The sequence below is a fragment of the Ylistrum balloti genome, unplaced genomic scaffold (assembly GCF_031769215.1).
Source record: "Ylistrum balloti isolate Yb309-2 unplaced genomic scaffold, AGI_CSIRO_Ybal_v1 Utg371384, whole genome shotgun sequence".
NCBI lineage: Eukaryota > Metazoa > Mollusca > Bivalvia > Pectinida > Pectinidae > Ylistrum > Ylistrum balloti.
This window is the reverse complement of record NW_026782729.1, coordinates 751683-768677: the sequence shown is the minus strand read 5'-3', so window position 1 is coordinate 768677 and position 16995 is coordinate 751683. Positions and strand designations below refer to the sequence as shown.

The 16995-nt window shown below is 37.7% G+C and overlaps 1 protein-coding gene across 1 annotated transcript in view; it reads right to left on the bottom strand.

Moving 5' to 3' along the window:
* Window positions 1–2592: 2592 nt before the first annotated feature.
* LOC132562261 (GTP cyclohydrolase 1-like) overlaps window positions 2593–16995 on the bottom strand; it is a 28997-nt gene continuing 14594 nt past the window's right edge. Inside the window, exons 4-6 of the mRNA XM_060227000.1 lie at window positions 3795–3826; window positions 3535–3619; window positions 2593–2725 (exon numbers count right to left, since the gene is read on the bottom strand). Of these exons, the coding sequence (XP_060082983.1) occupies window positions 2593–2725; window positions 3535–3619; window positions 3795–3826 (250 nt within the window). The remainder of the gene's footprint in view (window positions 2726–3534; window positions 3620–3794; window positions 3827–16995) is intronic.

Genomic DNA, 16995 nt, shown 5'->3' with positions numbered 1-16995 from the left:
ATGGTGGTGGAACAGTGATGATAATGTAGTGGTGTTTTAGTACAATTGTATTGATGTGATGTTCTGGTGACACTGTAGACATGGTGGTGGAACAGTGATGATAATGTAGTAGTGTTGTAGTACTAAGGAGGTATGATATTCTGGTGATACTGTAGACATGGTGGTGGAACAGTGATGATAATGCAGTGGTGTTGTAGTACTAAGGAGATGTGATATTCTGGTGACACAGTAGACATGGTGGTGGAGCAGTGATGATAATGTAGTGGTGTTGTAGTACTAAGGAGGTGTGATATTCTGGTGACACTGTAGACATGGTGGTGGAACAGTGATGATAATGTAGTGGTGTTTTAGTACAATTGTATTGATGTGATGTTCTGGTGACACTGTAGACATGGTGGTGGAACAGTGATGATAATGTAGTAGTGTTGTAGTACTAAGGAGGTATGATATTCTGGTGACACTGTAGACATGGTGGTGGAACAGTGATGATAATGTAGTGGTGTTGTAGTACTAAGGAGATGTGATGTTCTGGTGACACTCTAGACATGGTGGTGGAACAGTGATGATAATGTAGTGGTGTTGTAGTACTAAGGAGGTGTGATATTCTGGTGACACTGTAGACATAGTGGTGGAGCAGTGATGATAATGTAGTGGTGTTATAGTACTATTGTGTTGATGTGATATTCTGGTGACACTGTAGACATGGTGGTGGAGCAGTGATGATAATGTAGTGGTGTTGTAGTACTAAGGAGGTGTGATATTCTGGTGACACTGTAGACATGGTGGTGGAACAGTGATGATAATGTAGTGGTGTTGTAATACTAAGGAGGTGTGATATTCTGGTGACACTGTAGACATGGTGGTGGAACAGTGATGATAATGTAGTGGTGTTGTAGTACTAAGGAGGTGTGATATTCTGGTGACACTGTAGACATGGTGGTGGAACAGTGATGATAATGTAGTGGTGTTGTAGTACTAAGGAGGTGTGATATTCTGGTGACACTGTAGACATAGTGGTGGAGCAGTGATGATAATGTAGTGGAGTGTAGTATTAAGGAGGTGTGATATTCTGGTGACACTGTAGACTTGGTGGTGGAACAGTGATGATAATGTAGTGGTGTTGTAGTACTGTTGTGTTGATGTGATATTCTGGTGACACTGTAGACATGGTGGTGGAGCAGTGATGATAATGTAGTGGTGTTGTAGTACTAAGGAGGTGTGATGGAAATGCCACTTGTGGTTGTTGTGGTGATGTAGTTGTTGGCAGTGATGACTGTCATAATGTTTTATGACATGAAGCTGTATTTTCCTACACAGAAATTTGATTCAACAAATTATGAAACGGTTCTGAACCTTTGTTTTTTACCATTTTAATTTTGTATGGAGTTCTCATTCCTTGGAAATTACCAATTTATAGAAAATTTGGTAGGCTTTATAAACATTATATGAAATTTTGTTTTCCTCAGAAGCTATGGGATTTTACAATTTTAGGGAGAGTTATTTCCCATTGTTTTGTTCACCATTTTAAACTTGTCTAGATATCTTCTTCAGTTTTTGAGTGATTTTTTTTTAAACCAGGTCAATTTTAAAGCCACAACATGAGATCATGTTATCATGTTCAAAACAATATTGCCCTTTGTTATTTTTCAGCATTTTAATCTTGTCATGTGATTTCCTTCATTTTTTCCACCCACCTCTTTAAAACTAAAAAACTTAAAAAACAGATTTTCCCATTGAACATCTAGCATTCTTTTCCCCCTGACATTTTGAATCCTTATTACACTTTCAGCATTTGTTTTCTTTCCATCCTGAATCCTGAACTTTGGCATAGGATGGGCTTATATTGTTCCACCCTTTGGCACTGTTGTTGTTAGTGTAGTATTTGTTACAGTACTGTTGCGTTGGTATTGGTAGTGGTTCTGATGTTTAACCTTGTGTTGATGTTCATTGTTATGAGGCTTATTGTGGTGGTTCAACTGACCATGATACTCAATAATGGTAAGGCTGTTGGTGGTGATGGTGGTACAGTTGTACATGGAGGTGATGTTGTTGTTGGTGGTAAAGTTGTACATGGTGGTGATGTTGTTGTCATATAAGGTGGTACAGTTGTACATGGAGGTGATGTTGTTGTTGGTGGTAAAGTTGTACATGGTGGTGATGTTGTTGTCAGTTAAGGTGGTACAGTTGTACATGGAGGTGATGTTGTTGTTGGTGGTAAAGTTGTACATGGTGGTGATGTTGTTGTCATATAAGGTGGTAAAGTTGTACATGGTGGTGATGATGTTGTCAGTGATAGTGGTGTTACAGTTGTACATGGTGGTGATGTTGAAGTTGGTTGTGTTTTTTTGTTGATAACTGAATTATATCCCATGGTCTTTTCATTTTTCTATTTTTTTGCTCTTCAGTAAAATTACAAGCCGATGTAATTTTACTCTCCTGTAATAAGCCAATGGTCTGAATTTGTGTTTAAGTAATGTATCCTTGGCTTATATCTTCAGTGTAGTTTATGTGTGACGTAAAGGTTATTACACTGTTCAGATTTGTTAGTTGGTGATGGTGTTAGTAAGCTAAAGCATGCTTACTGTGTGTGATCTATCTGCTCGAGCATGTAAGAGTGAGGAACTCCTCACGTGTTTTAGGATCCTCCCGGAATACTCCAAGCATTGTACTTGTCACAGTCTTACTGTTCAGCTTCTGTACTCCTCGCATCACCATACACATGTGTCTGTAATGAAACATAAATACACATACACCATAATTATCATGACTAATCATCACCATATACCATAATAATTATATCTTCACACATATGTCTGTATTGAAATACATATGAAACACATCTACTGTAATTATCAAATATCCTCACCATACATCATAATTACCATCCTTCTATACATCTGTCTATAACACATACCAGTACACTGTACCATAATTACCATCCTTCTGTACATCTGTCTATAACACATACCAGTACACTGTACCATAATTACCATCCTTCTGTACATCTGTCTATAACACATACCAGTACACTGTACCATAATTACCATCCTTCTGTACATCTGTCTATAACACATACCAGTACACTGTACCATAATTACCATCCTTCTGTACATCTGTCTATAACACATACCAGTACACTGTACCATAATTACCATCCTTCTGTACATCTGTCTATAACACATACCAGTACACTGTACCATAATTACCACCAAAGTGAAAGTTACCTCCAATTATATAAATCAACCTGTACCTTATTTGTACATTCAGCCCATATCTAGTAATTATATAAACCTAGAGACAGCAGTTTCAGTAGAAATTCTAATAACATCTTTGTAATACATCTCTTTGAGTCAGCGACTATGTTTTCCCCACCTTTTAGCAGAATAAATCAGATGTTTTCGAGTCTTGCAGCTTTTATTGCATCGGATAATTTCTTCTTGATAATAAAAATAAGAGCATAAAAGACAAAGAGGCAATCTTTGGTGCCAATCATCACTTGGAGTCAGAGACAGAGTACAGGGGATGTGCACTTACGTAGCTTCGATCACCACGCCCACACCAGAGGGTTGTATAGCCTCAGTGATGGCAACAGCTATCTGCTTGGTCAGTCGTTCTTGTACTGAAAAAAATAAATTATTGATATATAACAGCAATCCACATTTACCAAGAATATTTGAATATGTATTATATTGATGTGATCTTATATTACAAATAATTATTGATAAGGCTAAGAGAGAAAAAATTAAACACAAAGACTATTGATTTCACAGCTTTGTTTGTGTACAAAAACTCACCCTGTAACCTTCTGCTGTAGATTTCTACAATCCTGGAATTAAAAAGAACCAATTCATGAGTTTGAAATCAAAGCCATTCAATCAGTTGGGGAGAGTTTCAAAATAGTCAACAGTAATTGTCAAACAATATAGACTAACTATATAAGTTTTTATATATATCGATTCATCCTGAAGCTGACACGGCCATTGAATGAATACACCTGCCACATCTATTTTTCCTATATTTGGCAGTGTTGGAAAACAGGATGTTCATTAATTTCATAGAATTGCTTTCTGCATTCACTAAAAAAATATGTTTACCAATAATGTTGTAATGAACAAGTTTATTTATGAAAATTCATGAAATTGCTGCCATATCTGTTGAAGTTAAAGGAATGCCACTGCCATGCTGACATGGCATTTCTAAAAATAAGAAAAACAGTGACCTTGACCTTGACCTGCCATGCTGACATGGCATTTCTAAAAATAAGAAAAACAGTGACCTTGACCTTGACCCTACAACCGTCAAATTCAAACTTCTCCTTTATTTGTCCTTATAAGTCTGTGAAAACTTGATAAAAGTTACTGACATGAATTCACGAGGGAATGATGAAGCACTGGATTGATGAAATAGAAATGGTAGAAAATATTGCAGGAAAATTTAATGATATAATAGATATTCAAATAATGTTACTTTTTTTCCCTTATAAACATTTACAAACTAGAAATTGTTGACAAATGATTTGACAAGCTTTTCACCTATACACAACATCTCACCTAAAGGTCAATCATTTCCACAAACATGATGGCTAACCCTTCAAGCAATTAATATATTATATATCTAGATTCTTGATTGCACAGCTTCAAATTATTTATTTGTGTTACCCAAAAAAGAACTTTCTACATGTGACCCTTTCCTAAACCTGGAAGTTGACATTTGACACAATATTTTCTTACTACTATCAACAGCAATATGTAAATGGTCACATATCATCACCTTGTACCTCTCCTTGAAAGGAGGTCAAGCTAATTCATATTATCAAATCTAATGACCAGAACATAGCTCTAGACCCTGTGGTACTATGGAACCTGTAGAAGTTTTTCCTTCTACTTCTCGCCAAAATAGCAATTTTCAAATTTGGTCCCTATCAAGAACCGTTTTCAAAGTTTGTTACCCAAAACGGCAAGTTTCAACTCTGACCCCTATTGAGTATAAGACCTCAAAATTTCAGACGAGGTTACATTACTACATTCAATAGCAATTGATTACAGTATGCTACTAACAAATTTCATCATGTGCCTCTTGGTTATTGGGAAAATACTAATTAAAGATTTTGACATAATTGGCCCCTGTGTTCTTGAAATTGACTCAAGTTCATTTATATTAGGAAACTTGATAGCCCATGACCCAAAGATGTTTAATTTGAAATATCTAGCCTCTAGGCCCTGTAGAATTTGAGAAGAATCTTTTAAAAACCTGTTCCATATATCAATTCAAAATGCAGTCCTACCGAAAGTTGACATTTTACAAAAAATTATTTCCTGAGAGATGTTTTTTATTTGTTATTTGACATAACATATCCTTAGCTGAATTCAATACATACAGCAATCTAGGAGATATTGCAATTATCGGCAAAATCAGATATGATGTCATGATAGGCAATTGTTTTTCTGATAAAGTTAAAAATGTCACTAAATGGTAGAGATCATCTGAGGAAACATTTCCAATATAAATTAAGCAAAATTGAAGTAATTGATATAGGTCTAAAACAAGTTTTACCAATTTGTTGGCATCTTAAAAGATCAAAGCATTTTTTCTGAAATGGCATTCAACCTTAATGGTAAATGCCAAAGCATCAACCTGTAAATAAAATTTTCAAAAGAAGCAAAAAATGAAAAGGATTTAAAATTTGTGACCTTTAAACCAAAAGCAAGCTTTTTTATTTGACATAGAACATCATGGCAACCATACTGGATTTATGACCTACCTTGTTACTTAAAAATGTTACACGTACATAGTACTAAACAGACTATAAACCTTTCTCTTACTGATCAAAAGGTTTTGAGCTCATAAATTTCAGAAGAAGAAGAATTAAAATAATAAGAAGCATAACAATAGGCCTTGTTACCAGATGGTGGAAAGCCCTAATCAAAGATATTAAACCTTTAGAAAGGTTCATTTACATGTAAATATGATAGCCGGAGAGCACATATTGTAAACAATGTCAATTGTCTAGTTGTAGTAATTTGTTAGGAAAGGAAGGTCAACTTGTCATAGAAAAGGACCATCTGATTATAACATATAGTGATCCTACCAACCAACTAATAAAATAAATATCAGTCACAGGGTAGTAAAGATTTTGATACAAAATCAATGTAGCATATGACCAAAGTGCTGGTTTGCTTGCATTCACTTAATCTGCCAATAGGAGAAAATATCGTTAATAAAAACAACCATATTGAAATCCTGCTCAGTAATAAAAACCACTAGAAAAGCTTTAGCAGCAAATCTTCAAGTCATCAATCTGTATTTGTGACCGTGTGTATCAGCAAATTTTATCCCATTTCAACGAAAATCTTCAATCAAGCACTTCTCTTCCAAATCAGATGAAAAAACTGGATGTTATTAAATTAATTTATTTTGAAACCTATTTCTAGCCAGATGAAACATGATGGAGGTTGATATCCTAGGATTTGTCCCATTTAACTGTTGTGGGTCTCTTTATCAATTGATGTAACAATAAATCAAGAACGTAGTCTTGGGCATACGCTACCCTCCAATAGGTCCATTTTCTGCATGTACGCTTTTACTAATAACTTCCCAAAAATACATTTTCAATTGTCTATAGTCAGTGTTATGGAAGCAATCATTGACTGATGTTAGATAAACAAGGGAAAGGCAAATAGTCTACCAAGCATTTCCTGAAAATTAAATTAAATCTTCCAATCCAAAGTCTTATTTGGATCTGAAATATTTAAAATTTGGAAAAGCTTACTATTGTTCTTGGACAATGCTAAGTACATGAGTGAATTGTTTAGCACATGGAGGAGGTTTACAAATCTATGACTTATTTGGGTATTTAATCCATACCAAGATATCTGCTAAGGCAATGCTCATTATAAAATCTGAGGTACATTGCTGTATGCTCTTACCTTCAGTTTACATATTTGTTACTTATTATATCATTATATTAACAAAGATAAGACCAACACTAATCCTATAGACAAGGAGAAGTAATTTTGATCCAATAACTGTAGTTAGGTAGCTTAAATCCAGAACTGTGATTAATTAATTTCAGTCCTATAACTGTAGTTAGGTAGCTTAAATCATATCACTGTGGTTAGGTAGCCTTAATCCTGCAACTGTAGTTAAGTAGCTTTAATCCTGTAACTGTAGTTAAGTAGCTTTAATCCTGTAACTGTAGTTAAGTAGCTTTAATCCTGTAACTGTAGTTAAGTAGCTTTAATCCTGTAACTGTAGTTAGGTGACTTTAATCCTGTAACTGTAGTTAAGTAGCTTTAATCATGTAACTGTAGTTAGGTGACTTTAATCCTGTAACTGTAGTTAAGTAGCTTTAATCCTGTAACTGTAGTTAAGTAGCTTTAATCCTGTAACTGTAGTTAAGTAGCTTTAATCCTGTAACTGTAGTTAAGTAGCTTTAATCCTGTAACTGTAGTTAAGTAGCTCTAATCCTGTAACTGTAGTTAAGTAGCTTTAATCCTGTAACTGTAGTTAGGTGACTTTAATCCAATAACTGTGGTTACAAACTTTAATCACATAATTGTAGTTAGGTCACTTTAATCCTATATTCAATACATGCATCATTAAACCTAAGGTTAGGTACAAGTATTATTATAAATCTTTAGAATTAAGACTTATTCTTGAGGTTTTTATATATATCGCAATATCATCTCCTTGTTCATCTAGGCAACAGTAAAATCTCCCTTCTAATTGGTTACAAGTTATTTAGGGAATGAAATAATACATTTCTGAATTACTTTGATTCATTAGTCTATCTCTTATCCAAAATTTCCAACACCTGGTAATAAGTAAGTGATCTCTTCCAGTAAATGAACCGCAGTAACAGATACAATTATCATATGGGGTCTGTATCAAGTTATTGATCGTCTAAATTCGGAAACAAGCCGTCGGTCTTGTTTCTAATACATTCAGTTGAAGAGTAATTGCTGTGTTATGAAGCGCACAAAAGCATTCACCAAATACATCAAACATGACTTGTAACAGCATTGCCGTAAATACCACAGAGATGGACTTAGCTGTATAAACCCATCACCATAAACTTTGTTACAAAGGGTATATAACCCTCCCACTTCTTCCAAGGCTTCTCACAAAACCATTTATCTAACCTGTAAACCATGTTGACTGACATATAAAATATCTTTTGATCAACACTCCGGACGTATTGACTAACTTTCCACTTTTGGGGCCCCATCCCCAAATCCATAGGGGCCAAATCAACTTTCCAAATTAAAGAAATGACTTCCCACTCTCAATGATGTTTCAGATCAAATTTTGTTGAAATTCATTTAAGCATTAAGAAATAGTACTATTCTGAAGCAAACTATTGACTTAGTATTCTGAAGCAAACTATTGACTAACTTTCCCCGTTAGGGGCTTCATCTCCAATTCCCTAGGGATGGAATCAACTTTCTGAATTAAAGAAATGATTCCCCACTCTCAAAGACGTTTCAGACAAAATTTGGTTGAAATCCATTAAAGCATTAAAGAGGAGTTTGTTCTGAAGCAAAATATTGACTAATTTCCCCTTAAGGAGCCCTGCCCCAAAGTCCCTAGGGGTCAAATCAACTTTCTGAGTTTACGAAATGATTCCCTTCTCTCAATGATGTTTCAAACCATATTTGAATGAAATCAATTAGAGCATTAAAAAAGAAAAGCATTTTGAAATAAAATATTGCCTAACTTCTCCTTTTAGGGCCCCGCTCCCAAATTTTAACGATTAAATCAACTTTCAAAATTAAAGAAATGTTTCCCCACTCTCAATGATGTTTCAGACCAAATTTAGTTGAAATCCATTAATTTGGTCTTTTAATGTTGGATCTTCTCCCGTTTTTTCTCTTCTCTGTATTTGCTGTTAATAATAAGAAATTTGACTATCCTTTGCAGAAATAGCTATGATAATCCTTACCTAACATAACAATCTTTACTAGGCGATATCCACGATATCTGCCTGTTGGCAATTTTATTTTTGTGATCAGTCTTAGATTCAAACAGGCACAACTAGGGACATAGAGGAACTTTTACATGAATTTCAAAAGAAGCAGAGATAACAATCTTTCAAAATTAAAATCAGTACCAAAATCATACAGCCACAACTAGGGATCAAGGGAAACATACACATGAAATTTGAGAAAAATCAATGCTGTAGTTCCCAAGAAACAGAGATTACAAACTTCCTAAGTCAAAATCCATCTTGGATTGGCTACCTGTCAGCATGTTGTTTTCCTGATCAAACCCAAAATCAAATGGGAGCCACTAGGGACCAAGGAGATTCTACATTCGAAATTTAAAAAAGATCCATCCAGTACTTCACAAGAACTAGCGATGATAATCTTTCAAAGTCAAATCATATGATGGCCACTTGTCAGTCATTTTGTTTTTCTGATCAGTCCTAAAAATCAAATGGACACAACTAGGGACAAAGGAGAACCTACATAGGAAATTTGAGAGGTCCATTTAGTGCTTCTCAAGAAATAGTGATGACAAACTTGTAAAGTACAAATCCAAGACGGCCAACCTGATCAGTCACAAAATCAAACGGGCACAATTAAATACAGACGATGGACCACAGATGTAGTGCAATTTGATGATGGTTGGCTAAGAAACAAACAGACTGACAGACAGACAGATTAACAAGCTGGTTGTCTTGATGTGGGGGCATAACTATTTGGAATGAGGTCATTGTTTGTCCTTAGTAGAGAAGGAAGGACAAAACCATTGTTTGTCCTGATTTGAGAAGGTTGGACAAAGACATTGTTTGTCTTGGTTTCAGAATCTAAAATGAGGTCATGGTTTTTCCTGACTAGAGAAGGTGGGACAATTCAATGTTTGTCTTGGAAAGAGAATTCAGAATGAGATTATGAATTGTCCTTATTAGAGAAGGAAGGACAAAACCATTGTTTGTCCTTAGTAGAGAAGGAAGGACAAAACCATTGTTTGTCCTGGTGAGAGAAGGTGGGATGATGTCATTATTTGTCCTGGTGAGAGAAGGTGGGATGATGTAATTATTTGTCCTCGTGAGAGAAGGTGGGATGAGGCAATTGTTTGTCCTGGTGAGAGAAGGTGGGATGATTCATTTTGTCCTGGTGAGAGAAGATGAATTGTTTGTCCTGGTGAGAAAGGTGGGATTGTTTGTCCTGGTAGAGAAGGTCCTGGGAGAAGGTGGGATGTCATTATTTGTCCTGGTGAGAGAAGGTGGGATGATGTCATTGTTTGTCCTGGTGAGAGAGAAGGTGGGATGATGCCATTGTTTGTCCTGATGAGAGAAGGTGGGATGAGGTCATTGTCCTTGAGAGAAGGTCTTGGTGGTGAGAGAAGGTGGGATGAGGTCATTGTTTGTCCTGGTGAGAGAAGGTGGGATGATGTCATGGTTTGTCCTGGTGAGAGAAGGTGGGATGAGGCTATTGTTTGTCCTGGTGAGAGAAGGTGGGATGATGTCATTGTTTGTCCTGGTGAGAGAAGGTGAGAGAAGTTTGTCCTGGTGAGAGAAGGTGGGATGATGTCATTGTTTGTTGGGATGATTTTGTTTGTCCTGGTGAGAGAAGGTGGGATGATGTGGGATGATGTCATTGTTTGTCCTGGTCCTGGGATGAGGCAATTGTTTGTGAGAGAGAATGCCGTTGTTTGTCCTGGTGAGAGAAGGTGGGATGATGTCATTATTTGTCCTGGTGAGAGAAGGTGGGATGAGGCCATTGTTTGTCCTGGTGAGAGAAGGTGGGATGAGGCAATTGTTTGTCCTGGTGAGAGAAGGTGGGATGATGTCATTGTTTGTCCTGGTGAGAGAAGGTGGGATGATGTCATTGTTTGTCCTGGTGAGAGAAGGTGGGATGATGTCATTGTTTGTCCTGGTGAGAGAAGGTGGGATGATGTCATTATTTGTCCTCGTGAGAGAAGGTGGGATGAGGCAATTGTTTGTCCTGGTGAGAGAAGGTGGGATGATGTCATGGTTTGTCCTGGTGAGAGAAGGTGGGATGATGTCATTATTTGTCCTGGTGAGAGAAGGTGGGATGAGGCCATTGTTTGTCCTGGTGAGAGAAGGTGAGATGAGGCCATTGTTTGTCCTGGTGAGAGAAGGTGGGATGAGGCCATTATTTGTCCTGGTGAGAGAAGGTGGGATGATGTCATTGTTTGTCCTGGTGAGAGAAGGTGGGATGATGTCATTGTTTGTCCTGGTGAGAGAAGGTGGGATGATGTCATTGTTTGTCCTGGTGAGAGAAGGTGGGATGATGTCATTATTTGTCCTGTTGAGAGAAGGTGGGATGATGTCATTGTTTGTCCTGTTGAGAGAAGGTGGGATGAGGCCATTGTTTGTCCTGGTGAGAGAAGGTGGGATGATGTCATTATTTGTCCTGGTGAGAGAAGGTGGGATGAGGCCATTGTTTGTCCTGGTGAGAGAAGGTGGGATGATGTGATTGTTTGTCCTGGTGAGAGAGAAGGTGGGATGAGGTCATTGTTTGTCCTGGTGAGAGAAGGTTGTTGTTTGTCCTGGTGAGAGAAGGTGGGATGAGGCCATTGTTTGTCCTGGTGAGAGAAGGTGGGATGAGGCCATTGTTTGTCCTGGTGAGAGAAGGTGGGATGAGGCAATTGTTTGTCCTGGTGAGAGAAGGTGGGATTGTTTGTCCTGGTAAGGTGAGAGAAGAGAAGTGGGATGATGTCATTGTTTGTCCTGGTGAGAGATTGTGGGATGATGTCATTTGTCCTGGTGAGAGAAGGTGGGATGATGTCATTATTTGTCCTGGTGAGAGAAGGTGGGATGAGGCCATTGTTTGTCCTGGTGAGAGAAGGTGGGATGATGTCATTATTTGTCCTGGTGAGAGAAGGTGGGATGATGTAATTATTTGTCCTGGTGAGAGAAGGTGGGATGAGGCCATTGTTTGTCCTGGTGAGAGAAGGTGGGATGAGGCCATTGTTTGTCCTGGTGAGAGAAGGTGGGATGATGTCATTGTTTGTCCTGGTGAGAGAAGGTGGGATGATGTATGTCCTGGTGAGAGAAGGTTGATTTGTTTGTCCTGGTGAGAGAAGGTGGGATTTTGTCCTGGTGAGAGAAGGTGGGATGAGGCCATTGTTTGTCCTGGTGAGAGAAGGTGGGATGATGTCATTGTTTGTCCTGGTGAGAGAAGGTGGGATGATGTCATTATTTGTCCTGGTGAGAGAAGGTGGGATGAGGCCATTGTTTGTCCTGGTGAGAGAAGGTGAGATGAGGCCATTGTTTGTCCTGGTGAGAGAAGGTGGGATGAGGCCATTGTTTGTCCTGGTGAGAGAAGGTGGGATGATGCCATTGTTTGTCCTGGTGAGAGAAGGTGGGATGATGTCATTGTTTGTCCTGGTGAGAGAAGGTGGGATGATGTCATTATTTGTCCTGGTGAGAGAAGGTGGGATGAGGCCATTGTTTGTCCTGGTGAGAGAAGGTGGGATGATGTCATTATTTGTCCTGGTGAGAGAAGGTGGGATGATGTCATTGTTTGTCCTGGTGAGAGAAGGTGGGATGATGTCATTTTTTGTCCTGGAGAGAGAAGGTGGGATGATGTCATTTTTTGTCCTGGTGAGAGAAGGTGGGATGAGGCAATTGTTTGTCCTGGTGAGAGAAGGTGGGATGATGTCATTGTTTGTCCTGGTGAGAGAAGGTGGGATGATGTCATTATTTGTCCTGGTGAGAGAAGGTGGGATGAGGCCATTGTTTGTCCTGGTGAGAGAAGGTGGGATGATGTCATTGTTTGTCCTGGTGAGAGAAGGTGGGATGATGTCATTATTTGTCCTCGTGAGAGAAGGTGGGATGAGGCAATTGTTTGTCCTGGTGAGAGAAGGTGGGATGATGTCATTGTTTGTCCTGGTGAGAGAAGGTGGGATGATGTCATTGTTTGTCCTGGTGAGAGAAGGTGGGATGATGTCATTGTTTGTCCTGGTGAGAGAAGGTGGGATGATGTCATTATTTGTCCTGTTGAGAGAAGGTGGGATGATGTCATGGTTTGTCCTGGTGAGAGAAGGTGGGATGATGTCATTATTTGTCCTGGTGAGAGAAGGTGGGATGATGTCATTGTTTGTCCTGGTGAGAGAAGGTGGGATGAGGCCATTATTTGTCCTGGTGAGAGAAGGTGGGATGATGTCATTGTTTGTCCTGGTGAGAGAAGGTGGGATGATGTCATTATTTGTCCTCGTGAGAGAAGGTGGGATGAGGCAATTGTTTGTCCTGGTGAGAGAAGGTGGGATGATGTCATTGTTTGTCCTGGTGAGAGAAGGTGGGAGGCCATTGGTGAGAGAAGGTGGGATGATCCCTGGTGAGAGAAGGTGGGATGATGTCATTGTTTGTCCTGGTGAGAGAAGGTGGGATGATGTCATTATTTGTCCTGGTGAGAGAAGGTGGGATGAGGCCATTGTTTGTCCTGGTGAGAGAAGGTGGGATGATGTCATTGTTTGTCCTGGTGAGAGAAGGTGGGATGATGTCATTGGGATGATTCATTGTTTGTCCTGGTGAGACACATGACCATTGTTTGTCCTGGTGAAAAGGTGGGATGAGGTTCATACATATTCAAACAAATATGACACCATGATGTATATGCTTAGCGTAACCTGTTGGGTACTTCTATTTCTGACCTGACCAAACCACTGTCTTGTGACTGTTAAATTCTGGTCTTAATGTTTATATCAACTGAAAAAGCCAGATCATGTTCCATTATATTTGTAGTTATTGATGTCTTTGAAGCAAGGGTGATTATAAGAATAGTTATGGCTTACATATTCCTGTCTTCAAACCAATGTGGACTTCATGAATACATATTAGCATTAATAGAGGAACAGATTGCTAACTTCAATAAATCTGATTATTGATTAGGAATCACAGCTGATTTTAATTCAAATATGTTAGCATTCTAGAAGTTGGCAAGTTTGTTTATTAACAACCGTTTCAATCTGGTTCAATCTGTTGTTTACTTAAAACTAACCCGGGTATAAGGTTTTGAGTCAAATCTTCTAGTTTATAATGAGGTTCAAACCAAAAGGACTATTCTCAAAGAGCAGCTTACATATGTGTTACAAGGAGGAGAGTTATGGCAATGAAGAGTTAATGTTATTTAATGTCTAAATGTTTCAGCCTGCTATTAGTAAAGGAACTTTACAGAATCCACTTACAAATCCATTCCAGCTTATCAAAGCAAAGTTCAATGTTAAGAGTGTTGAGCCCCTTTTCTATCACTATAAACATACTTAATTTAGTGCAATCAAATTTTAGCAGATTATCAATTTTTGGCACATTAGCGCAACACTGACTCACTTTATATATACATTTGAAAGCTCAATGAGCGCAATCATATTTTAGTGAATTATTCTCAAAGTGAAAAGTGCTGAAATAAATTTACTACCAAAATACTTGTTTTAAGTAATAAGATGGAGAATTGTCTGTTTCCAACTTAGATTAAAACCAGCAACCCCTAACCTGTCAACTGTCACTATTTCAGTGTAGTCAACCCCTAACCTGTCAACTGTCACTATTTCAGTGTAGTCAACCCCTAACCTGTCAACTGTCACTATTTCAGTGTAGTCAACCCCTAACCTGTCAACTGTCACTGTTTTAGAGTAGTCAATCCCTAACCTGTCAACTGTCACTATTTCAGGGTAGTCAACCCCTAACCTGTCACCTGTCACTATTTCAGGGTAGTCAACCCCTAACCTGTCAACTGTCACTATTTCAGGGAAGCCAACCCCTTTCCTGTCAACTGTCACCATTTCGGGTGTAGTCAACCAGTGACCAGTTAATTGTCCCTATTTTGGGGGGTAAGCAATCCCTTACCTGTCAACTGTCCCTATTGTGGGAAAGGCAACCCCTAACCTGTCATCTGTCACTATTTCTGGGTTAGTCAACCCATAACCTGTCAACTGTCACTGTTTCAGGGTAGTCAATCCCTAACCTGTCATCTGTCACTATTTTGGGGGTAAGCAACCACTTACCTGTCAACTGTCACTATTTCAGGGAAGTCAACCCCTATCCTGTCAACTGTCACTATTTTGGGGATAAGCAACCACTTACCTGTCAACTGCCCCTATTTTGGTGTAGTCTATATGGATGTTATTTTCACACTAAGGGTTACTGTATGTAAATTTGTGATAATGTAATCTTTATTTTTAGTTAACAATTTAACAGAAACTTCATGTCCTAAATTGTAACATGATCCATTTTTGCCCCAGATGTCCTAACAATATCCTTTACGGTCCAACACCGATAAAAAAAAATGGATAACTAAACATTGAAGATTTGCTTTCATCTAAAAAAGCATATCTGTATAAGCATATCATAGATTCCCTGCTGGGCTATCATATGACAGTGAGCTATAAAATGACTCCCCTTAATGGCAAATATGGATATTTGTTGCATTGTTAAATGAATTAATGCTTTTTTTTATCTTTGACCTTGAAGTGAATGTTACAATGGTCCAATGACAAAGCATTGCACTTTGTCAGTTGATGATCATAGCATCAGCAACTGTCATTACCATATTTTGAACAGTTTTAAAGTTTTGTCTGCACTTCTTCAGTGATTGATAAAGGTAAACAGCAACTGTTATAAAAATATCTTTAAAAGTTTTAAAAAATTATTGCCTGGAGAAGAAATTAACCAATGACACTTGAACTACACAGCACATCAATCTTTTGGAAATGGAAGTTTACTGCAAGTTTTGTTAATATATCTTTTATGTTACAGTCTAGACATCATTACAAAACAAGTCTGTTGATGCATTTAGGTGAGTGGGTGTGGGAGGACAAGGCAGAAGTTTCTCAATAAATAAGAATTTGATGTCTATAATAGAAAGACAATGCTTATTCCAGTCCATGGCTAAGGGGAAACATTTCAGCTTTTTTTCATGTAAAAATGAGAAAAATATATTCCTTCTAAAATAAAAATAAAATCTTATACCTTTTAACATACATATTGAAGGGAAAGTTAATTTTTTTAGACTACATATTTCCAAACTTATTGACAAAGGTTGTATTGTACTTACATAAATCAATCAACACCATTCATTAAAGGTAGAACGAATATTAATGATGATTTAAACAAAGCCTCCATAATTTTGTTGTCATCATTAATTTGTGTCTGGTTGTTACACAAAAATACATTGTACCTAAAATAGCCTACAGTATGGATTAGCCAAACAAACACTTTGTTTTTAATACCAATCAAAAGTTCATGTAACACATTCACTTTGATTTTACGACCAAAATAGAGCAAGTCTGCAACTCAAAGGAAATGGGTTTCCAAGCAGCTTAATGATAATTTATTAAAAGTTGTTAGGGTAACATTCCGAGTGATCAACCAATAAGGAGCCATTCACTATACCTTCAACAGAGTTGTGTTTTACGATAAAGACAACTTGATTATCCCTAGCTGCTGAGGCAGGACCATAAAACATGTTATATCCATGGGAATCAATACACGTCAATGTCACCTAGTTTACACTCGCTCTTTAATATAATGGGGAAGGTATGACTTGACACTCTGAAGAATAAAGCAAGAGGTTCACAGGGCCTGCTTTCATCACTTGATAAGTTAAATCACAGTGAGGTCATCATATTACAACTTATACCTCAATCTTGACACTACTGCACCATATTTTACAGGCTATAAATAAACTGCATCCGAATGTAAGCTGCAGGGCTGATTTTCAGTCATTTTTTTTATTTGATTCACATATAAGACGTACCCTTTCTTACGATGTTGTAACCATTATGTTGACCAAAGTGAGTCAATATAATTGTCAATGGAAGGCAATAATCAAGATCGTCAGTGAAATATTTAATATAATTTTGCAAATGAATTATACACAGATAGTCCTATACATTACTGATGTGGTTGAAAAACATGAAATAGCAATTATCAAACTCATTTGGCTTGGGAGCCTCGAAAAATTGTCTACGCACAGATACAGAGCCTGATGTTACCTACAGTTTACATAGCAATATCTCCATCGGTGT